The sequence below is a fragment of the Adiantum capillus-veneris genome, chromosome 26, assembly GCF_014529385.1.
Source record: "Adiantum capillus-veneris isolate H3 chromosome 26, ASM1452938v2, whole genome shotgun sequence".
Lineage (NCBI taxonomy): Eukaryota > Viridiplantae > Streptophyta > Polypodiopsida > Polypodiales > Pteridaceae > Adiantum > Adiantum capillus-veneris.
The window spans coordinates 68,473,812-68,483,550 of NC_140956.1; the positions used below are offsets into that span (position 1 = coordinate 68,473,812).

General features: G+C 45.8%; 1 protein-coding gene across 2 annotated transcripts; it reads left to right on the forward strand.

Annotated features, from left to right (window-relative positions):
- The first annotated feature begins 1,958 nt into the window (after positions 1 to 1,958).
- LOC147423609 (uncharacterized) lies at positions 1,959 to 4,799 on the forward strand. Of its 2 annotated transcripts, XM_086501596.1 has the most exons (3): positions 1,959 to 2,747; positions 2,882 to 3,122; positions 3,381 to 4,799. In XM_086501596.1, the coding sequence occupies exon 3, from the start codon at positions 3,548 to 3,550 to the stop codon at positions 3,941 to 3,943; it is 396 nt and encodes a 131-aa protein (XP_086357722.1). In that variant the 5' UTR covers positions 1,959 to 2,747; positions 2,882 to 3,122; positions 3,381 to 3,547; the 3' UTR covers positions 3,944 to 4,799. The 2 variants fall into 2 exon arrangements, with proteins under 2 accessions (XP_086357722.1, XP_086357721.1); XM_086501595.1 differs by having other exon boundaries at positions 1,959 to 3,122.
- Positions 4,800 to 9,739: the final 4,940 nt, after the last annotated feature.

Here is a 9,739-nt window from a genome sequence, read left to right on the forward strand (position 1 = left end):
TCCTCTTCGGATGATTTTATTAATCTCCGTTCGTGTAATTGCCAGTGATGGAGCCTCAAGAGAGTATTGGAAGGGCGGTAATCTTTTCATATTGAACCCGTGTCTCTGAAACCATGAGGACAGTTGCGCATACCAGCATGATGTATCCTCTTTCATTGCCAATTGTTGAGAGGATTCGAGGGCCAGTCTAGTATATCGGCCATTATTTGTATCCCACAAACCATGTATAAAGGACACTGATCTGGTAAGAGCTTCAATTTCTATCGGAGGGGCCGCTAGTTCCACTCGGGTAATCGCGTGTGGCACGGAGGCCTTGGCTCTAATCATTCGGGAAATCATAGATACCAAAGGTCTCTCCATTGACTTCCAATTATCTTGATCCACAGATGGTCCCCAAATCTGGACCCCATAAAGCATAGCCGAAGCCACCACAGTATCAAAGAGCCAAAGTTTTGTTCGTGGTTCCTAAAACTGCACTTGTGAACACATCCTCTCCAACCCTCCCAGGGCTGTAGAGGCTCTGGATAATCTAGCATCCACTGCTTTCTTAAGAGTAAACTTCGGTCCTGCAAATACCACCCCAAGGTATGTGTATGCATCTGTGTACTCTACTGTATCCTGGCCATATGCAAATGTAGGTGCCGATCTCCTAACCCACTGCGGTGTAGTGTTAAACACCATAACTTTGGTTTTACCCAAGTTTACCGACAGTCCACTGTCCTCCGCGAATTTATGTAATGAATCTAGCTGCCTCTGCATTCCATTTGGTGATTCTTCTATCAATACAATATCATCTACATACAACAACAAAGGGATCCATGACCCTGCAAGTTGAGCACCTCTGTCACCTTCTCTATCAATGTAATCTGATACCTCATCTATGTACATACCAAATAGAGTAGGGGACACTGGGCATCCCTGCTTTACTCCAACGGTGGAGTGAACAATGTCGGAATCCCCTTCTGGAGTACGTACATAACCAGTTACTGACCCGTATAAGGCCATGATCCCCCAAATAATCTCTTTGGGGACCCCTAACTCTTGCATCCTGCGCGTCAATCTGGCCCTTGGTACCGTATCAAAAGCTTTCCGAAAATCCACAAAGCAACAATACATCCTTCTCTCGTTTTCTCTTCCTTCCTCAATAAGGATCTGAGCGTAAGAATACGATCTAAAGTGGAATAACCCCTTCTGAATCCAGCTTGTCCTGTTGCCCTTATGCCCTCATTCTCTGCCCATCTACTCAATTTTTGTTCAAGAATGGATGCGTACAGTCGGGTCAAAGAGAGAGAGAGAGCTTGAAGCCCCCCCCCCCCCCCCGCCCGCGCCAAAACCCCTTACCACCCATCTTTTTTATCTTCTAGCAGCTTGCCATGCTCACAGGCATCTTGACATACCAATGTGCTGAGCCCCAGCTTGCCATCTCCTCACATGCACCTCACCCCGCTGCCGCCATCACCGACCCCTCTATTACTTCTCCACCCCCTACTCCCCTCAAAGCAGACACATCCATAGCATTTCATGTTGGACTCCTCATTACAGCTGCTTATCCGGCTACATGTCTTGCGATGTAGGCCTTATTGGCTCTAGCGCAAGACCGACAAGGGCAGTGAGTTCACGATGTCAGCAACGGAATAAAAGTATTGCATGTAGAGTGTAGTTGTCCATATGTGACGGCGCCTATTGTGGCAACCAAACACAACATCGTTGCCTTTGGGATTGCCAATGGATCGCACATGGTATCATCTACACTGGTAAACCTAGACCAAGAGACCAGATTGGCAGAGCATCCATCTTCAACATTTCTGTCATCACCATCACCGACACCCTCCACTGTCCAGGTGTTTGTTTGTTTGTGTTGGCCGAGAGAGAGAGAGAGAGAGAGAGAGATAGATAGAGAGAGAGAGAGAGAGGGCCCACTGATGCTAGGTTGTTTTTGTTGACCTTTAAGGCGTGGCTTTAATCTCTTAAAAGCCACTGATGTTGATCTTCAAAAATTGTAGAGAAACGCCTTCTTTGCACCTTCATCTCCCTGCAATGTATCCCACCAACGCCCAGATCTCATAGGGGCTTGCGAGAGATTCATTCATGAACATCACAATCTCCAAATCACACTGACCTTTCCAAGCATGCAGCCAGTACAGTGCTTTGTAGAGCACCCCTACATCACCTGTCACCAACATGCACTCCAGCCATAGAATCTCCTGAGTGCCAACCTAACACCATATTGAACTGCTTGTATTTGGAGGGTCTTAAAATTGTGAGGGTCGATTGAGATACTGAGAATAGCTACTTCGTACGTGATTTTGTCAAACAACATAATTGGTTTTGAGTCTTAACAATCCAGACATGAGCTTGCATGAGAAAGGAAAAGAGAGATATGCAGAGAGAGCAACCCATGGCAGTAGGGTTTCAGGTCGAATCTGTGGAGAGGGAGAGAGAGAAAGAGAGAGATGACAACTTTACAGCTAGCCTGACAGAAGTAGGATATTTGTCTAAAGACGACAAGTTAAGAAATTCAATCTTTGTGGGGAACAACCGCCCCTTCCCCTTCAAAGTATCTCTTTATTTAATAAAGCACTCTTCCTCTTGAGTCTTGGAACTTCTCAAAGCCTCAAGGCTCATAGAAAGAAGTGAGCCATAAAATAAAACTCTTGGGAATCTGAAACTGGACCAGGCAACAAGCTTGTGATTTTTTTTGGGGCTTGTGCTTTTTGCTTTGTGGGGAGCAATTTTCACCTTCAAATGTAGGCCTCGTGATTTTATAAAGTTCTTGTATGTATTGGATTTTTTTAAGTGCCTTCTAAGGCTCATTGGGCTGAGGGAGTCATTCATTGCTATTAATATGTGTTGTTGGCCTATCTTGTCATGCTTGCTGCAGAGAGTTTTGTCCCACTATCCAGAGAGTTTTGTCCCACTATTGCCAGAGCTAGAGCTTGATATTGCTGTAGACAACCACATCTCCTTCTCACAATGATAATGAATCAATGCCAAGGTTCAAACATGATGGAAAACTTGAGCGTCTGGCATGATGCTAACCCCTCCATCCAACCTTATGGCTCTATGTTTGTCGTTCATAAGGCTTCTTCTCGTCCCGGAGGATTCAAATGTTGCAGCCAAAGGTACTTTTGTCTCTTTATCTTCTTTTATTTCATGCGGTCTTGCCGCTACTTTATGACATGTTTGTTATGCACGTGCTTAATTTCTGCTAAGAATCTGCTAGGGTTTTTTGAATCTTTGGCATTAATCTTGGTTTATTTGATGTGGTCTTGTCACTTTACAACATGTATGTTATGTACATGTTTATGTCTGTCAATAGTATGTTCTTCAACATGGTTGTTTACTTAAGATTGTTGGATTTGCGCGTGCTTTTTCTGCAGGTTGGATGTTTCCAAGTCGTTTGCATCAACTGTTGTACCTGCTCATGAGATTCTTCAGCATAATCGAAGGCTGTGTCATCAAAATAAGGAAGAACAGATGAAATCATTGCCTCCTTTTGAGCGAGAGGATAGGATAAGGGAACTTTCAAAGTACTTTGCTCCAAAATATGTTGAGTTGGCATTCGATTTACCTCCAACAAGCGGCTCATTTTGGTGCCTCTGAAGAAGACATTGATGTGCTTGCATCAGAGGACAAAGAGCCTTTTAGTAAGGATGCTAATCAGATTCTTGCTTTCCTCGCTCAGTTTTTCTCTACGTCCTTGCTGAACACGATTTCTGCTAATCTGGATGCTTTAGACAAGTCTTTTTTGGGAATCAATTACACTGTGCAAGAAGGCAAGGCAATGGTGGCTTTTAACATTTTGCGAGATATCCAAGACACATCTGATGTGGAAGATACCCCATTGCAGAACTTTTTTGGGCATGTTGATATGACTGTTGGTGAAGATTTTCATGATGATGAAATGCAGGATGAGGCATTTGCACACATTTCAAGGCAATAAAGAAAAGGTGGCATCGTCAGGTCCAGCAATGGTGGTGGGGCTGATTGCGAAAGGGTTTTTGATAGAGGTCTTGAAAGAGGTGAAGATAGTGAGGAAATCTTTGCTGAGCAACATTTTGACAACGTGGATGAGAGATGTATTCAAATCCCCTTGCCCTCATTCTCGGTGCCACCTCGTGGTGACAATGGTAGGTACCGCACACTAAAGGACAGGTCATGGCAGTTTGTGTCAAATGATCGAGTAGGAGACACACAAGAAATGCTCTTTAATCCACGAAATAGTCAATCAGGAAAAGTTTTACTGTATCATGGCACACGGTCTTCCTCACTTTCTCAATTTAAGATGCGAGGCATTGATCCACCCCGTCGTTGAAATGAGTTCAGCAGAGATGCAGCGTTCTATTTGTTGAATTCGGTACGCCATTCTTACGAGCATCCGATGCACACGCACGCAGCAATGTGTATTGTTTATTCTATCAGTGTGTTGATGTCTCTGTATTGAATGGATTCAAACCTCCTTCAAGAGAGACCTGTACTTTAGCTGTTCTGTGATTTCCAGACACAAAAAAGGAAATAATGCCATGGCAAGACTTCTGCAAGGGGAATTTCAAAGGAACAGCCCATCGTCATCATTATGACATCGTCATTGGGCCAATGTGCTTGCCTAGAGATGAAGGGGATTGGTTGAAGCAGCATATTGATGTGGCATACGATACTCCATTTGACACAGGTGGCCTTTCGTTCCCCAAGAGCTAGAGAGTGGCTAGAACCATCTTTCAAGATTGTATACCTTGAGAAGTTTGTGGATTAAGATTCATAATAAAACACATATTCAGCACTTCGTCTTTGATAAATGTAGTGCTTGCTTTCAAACTTACAATGAGTATTTAAATATGGTTTTTTTAAAAGTATAGGTAGCTGTGCATTTCAACTAGTGTATGATTCAAATTTTGCTTTCTTTATACAAAATCTTGAGTTTGCCAAATGATGGCCCTTGGTCACCCTGTTCTTCTGTACGTCTTTTGTAATACCAAGGATTTTGTGCTTGCTATTAAGGTACTGATTTCAATTTTGGTGTGTTGCGGCTTTTGGTGTGATGCAGAGTGTGATTGCTCTTCAACTGTGTTAGCTCCCTGTTACGCAGCGTGTTACTCGCCAGTTTGTTCTTGCCAAAAGCCCATGTAATAGCTACAGGTTTCTGTTGTCAACGTGAATTTTGTGTGTTTTGATTCTTAGTAGGTTTTGTGCCTTCTTTATTTCCCTTGAGGTGGTTTTATACAACGTGTGCAATGTGCATGTAGATATTTTAATAGGTTTCATGTAAGCCTTTTTCTAACTAGAAAAGTTTCTCAAAGATAATGAATGGGATTATCCTAGCTGCTATATGCAGTAAGATGCGGTAGTGGTTTTCATTTTGGGGTTCTCTCCACGTTGATAAAACTCTTTTGGTGAAGATAGCAGGCTTACAACAACTTATGGATCTTAGAGCTTATATGAAGTGGAACCTCCTATTGTCCTACCTATCCTCCCCATTAAAGCAGATTATGGGGTTTCATTACCTTGGACAAATGCACTCGGTGACATGGGTGACCTTTTGGAGACCGACGAGTGGAAAATGACGTGATCACTTGGGTCAAACAATATGACAAAACGTTGCCTTGTTGAACTGTAAACATCACATCAAGGCACTTTTTCGTGATGAGAGAATCCATACCAGGAGCGAAGCCAGAGACCTCGAGAGGAGATTTCTGACTAACCTCTACCAGACTGGCACCTTATAAATTGTTGAGTGAGCCTTCCCTTGGTTCTCACTCACTTAGGATTGTTTGTCGTACCCACATAAAATTTGTTTCACTCACTAGTCACACATCACACAGCTTTTCAGCTTATGAGGCTTGTATTGTTGCATTGAATCTATGAATTATTGTGATTTGATTGTGCCTCTACAAGGTGCTGACTGCAAGACTCAATCTTTTATTTGACTTATTGGGGATAATTGTATAAAACTTTTTTCGACATTTGATATGGTTGAAATCTTGGTATCATTATGACTAGTGCGGATGATTTTTGACCGGATAATATTCTGCTTCATATATGATCTCTCATCAGCATCACATGGTGACTCACTCTTATAAGATTGATCAAACTGGCTATACCTCAACTTGGGTTGCATGCTAATTATGTTGCCTTCCTTTTCTATAATGGTTTCTGACCATGCGTGGCTTTTTCGTATATTGACTGCTATTGGTTGTGGTACCCTATGGGAAGATGGTGTAGGGAATCTGCCCCCCACCCCCCGACCTTGACGGTGTAGGGAAAGGACCTGTAGTGTCCTTTCCTCATGAAACGGGCGGTCGCATGGTGACTGACGGAGGCCGGGAGCCATGACGGAGCACGTTTTACGAGGGAAAGGATAGTGCAGGTCCTTTCCCGGCCATCATGGTTGTTGGGAGGGGGGCAGTGTATGTTGATAGTGTACCTGCAAGTGATAGTCATCAATGAGTATTACGCGCTCTGAGGTGGCAAATGGTGGTTGGCGCAGAGTACAGAGGCTGTTGAAATTCATTCGTTGAAATTCATTCGTTGCGCTGAGGTGGCAAATGACTGTTGGCGCAGAGTATAGAGGTTGCTTTCGTGTGTTGAGTTGTCGAGTATTTGACGGTTTATGGGGCAGATTCCGGCTGGGAAAGGTTTCCCCCCCCCCCGACCAACAACCATGACAGGTTATGCCCCTTCTCTTACTTCAGCCCCTGTCACATTGGGACGAGCGTCCATAGGAATTTTGCAGGGACGGGCATCTTGTTTGTGTCACATTGGTTTAAATCTAAAATGTTGGCCAGTTGAAGCACCAAGTAGGAGTTGGCCAAGTGGTAGAGTGTGAGCGATTCACTGCTGACGGACAGTGCTCAAAGCCATTCGCGCGCATTCCTGCCTTCACTTTTTCAATTGGCCATCGTTTTGAGAAGATGGCCGGGCAAGTGAGGCCGCCCCTCTGACAACTTCTCGCGGCCAACTTTGCTTTTTTCCCTTAGCGAATAGCGGCGCGCCATCTCAGCTTGGGTTGCTTTTGGCCGTCCCAGTGTGACAGGGGCCTTAGCACCAGGTTTGGCCCCTTGGAATGAGCTCTTGCAGTTTGCTTTGATTAAGTCATTTATCAAGTACTGATTATGGCTAGATTACACAAGTTTGAGATTGTTCTGAGCTTTAGCCTTCTTGGAAATACACCATGATTGACTTGGAAATACACCATGACTGATAGTCTATGACTTGGCTCTGAAACTTAAGGATTGCAAGGATTTCTTTGACGGTATTTCTATCACAAAATGATGATGTGGCATGTCCACCCGGAAACTGATAGACGTACCCATCCGATGGGGCCCTTGGGGACACGTAGAGACAATTAAAAAAAAAAGATCGCAAAGATGCTGACATGGCAGTACTGTACGGACAACCCGTGAATTTCTCTAACTGCTGACATGGTAGCGTATGGATTTTTTGTGAATTACGCTGGCTGTTCAGAGCGCTAGCTTTTGGGCTTGAGATTCTTTTGGATTTGAAGTTTTTCATGGTATCGCTTTTGCGCATCCCTTGTACTGATTATAAGAGCCCTTCGGACCTCGCTCTGCATAGCATTTGTACGCAGAGTCTGAGAGTAGAGGTCCCTGGGGAGTTGTATTTTGCAATGATTAATGATACAAGAATGCCGAAAGGGGCGCCAGACTTTGGTGCCAATACCTCTAGGCATTGAGCTACGCCGGGCTGTGTCGACTCTCTCTCTCTTTTAAAGTTCGGTGATTTTTGAAGTTTCTATTCGTGTGTTACTATTGACTTCTCACTTGGAGTGTCCAAGCGTGTTACAGTGGTATCAGAGCTCAGAAAGATTCTCCTTTTTGCAGCACACGCAAGTTTTTGTGAGAGAATCTTTGTGTCCTGACCCCGGACTTATTAGCCACTGCCACCCTTGCTTCATCGCGCATCGGGCGCGCTCCCGTCTTCATCGCTCTGTCCTACAGGTCATAAGCCATAAACTAGGATTCCATTGTACTCGTGCCAGTGGACAACACTCCCAAGCCCATAGCCTCCAGTGTCCAATCTCAAGAGCTGCTGGGTCAGGGTCTATGACGCAAGTCCTCCCACAGATGCCCACAACTCGGATCCTCTGGAAACAGCACTCTGCTACCTGCGGGGCCTCTACTGCAACTCGCTGTAATCGTCCCCCACCCTGAAGCTCGAAGAACAGGGCTGGGACAATCTCTGAGCAGGCCCTGACTGAAATGAGAACCTCCAGTCGTGTGAAGGCTCCCATCCACTGGGGTGCTACTCGCTCAAGAGGCGTGAGCCACTCAGCTGGAACTGACTCTGAGATGTCCTGACACATGCTCTGCACCCCTCTCATGCCTTGTATAGCTGGAAACCCTGCACCTCCTCTGACAAACCTGTGAACTCTAGCCAGTCACCTAGAGAGCGCACTGGACTTGCTGCCATGGGACCCCAAGAAACATGAGGCCGACTCCCAACCAAGTGGCCTCTCTGAGTGCTAACCATGGGGTTCTAGACGAGGGGTTGTCGTAGGTGCTCCTCCGTGCACGTCGGCTATCTCTGCTCTAGGCCACGCCGTAAGAGCTCCCAAGATCGAAGCAAACTCACAGCGAAGCGGTCCTCCAGTCTCCTGCTCAAACCAACTCGGCGCAACTCTGTAAAGTTCCATCTGGTCGAAGGTTGCCAAGGGCCTCCTGACTGAGGCACCCTAGCACGAAGCCTCTACAGCAAGAACTCCTTCCATGGCTCCTCAACTAGAAGAACTTCCCAAGAAGGGATCTGCTCTGTTGTGCTGGATCAGTGATCCCAAGCCCTCCTTGAGAACAAGGAAGCGTGATGACCGACCAAGCCCCCTTGGCTCGGGCTATCTGAGTGTCATGTCCTGACCAAAGGAAGTTCCTGATCAGCCTCCCTACCTGGCTGATACAAGAACTCGAGAAGATCCAACAGGAAGTGATGTACCACATAGTCGCCAACAAGGCAACTACTACTCTACCAGCCATCGAAAGTCGTGCTGAGCTCCAATGTAACAGCTTTCTCATGATGGATAGGAGAAGAGGAGCAATCTGCTGCTTGGGAGACAAGTCCAAACCAACCTGACAACCCAAGTACCAAACTGCAGTCCCTGGGGGAATCCACCTGAAACCCTCTCCTCGCATCCAATCTGGCACAGGAGCACTACCAACCGAGAAAGCCATTGTCTTTCTCCAGTTGATCAGTGCGCCCGATGCACAACAGAAGGTCTCCAAAGCTTGCTCACATCTGTGAAGATTGGCCTCCTGGCCATCTAAGTACAAGGTTGAGTCATCGGCAAACTCAGCGTCCAGTAGCTCATCTCCCCGAATAGGGAGTGCTAAGCCCCGTAAACCAACCTGCTGAGACACCAAAAATCTACTCATCTCCTCCGCATAGAACAGAAAGAGAAAGGGGGCAAGAGGACAATCCTGTCTGACCGAGCGTGTGAGCATGAAGCGCTCACCTCTCCCTCCTGCCAAAAGCACCTGACTGTGAGCCTGTTGTTGAGATGTCGAGCTCTATATCTTGAGCTGGCATCCACTACGGGTCTTGGCCGCTTACGGTATTTACTCACTGGCGCGTTAGATGACCGACACGGAGGATCTCTGCCAGTGATTCTACAGCTGGACTACACTTATAGTGCCAGCCTAGTACGCTTCTAGCGAGTTCACACTTAGTGACAGCTTGTACATATGTGCTACTTTTCAGTTTTAGCACTTAGTCATTTTGTACTCTCTTTTCT

Bases quoted from the DNA above. Each gene is read 5' to 3' on its own strand.
- LOC147423609 (XM_086501595.1), top strand. From the start codon at position 3,548: ATGTTGAGTTGGCATTCGATTTACCTCCAACAAGCGGCTCATTTTGGT.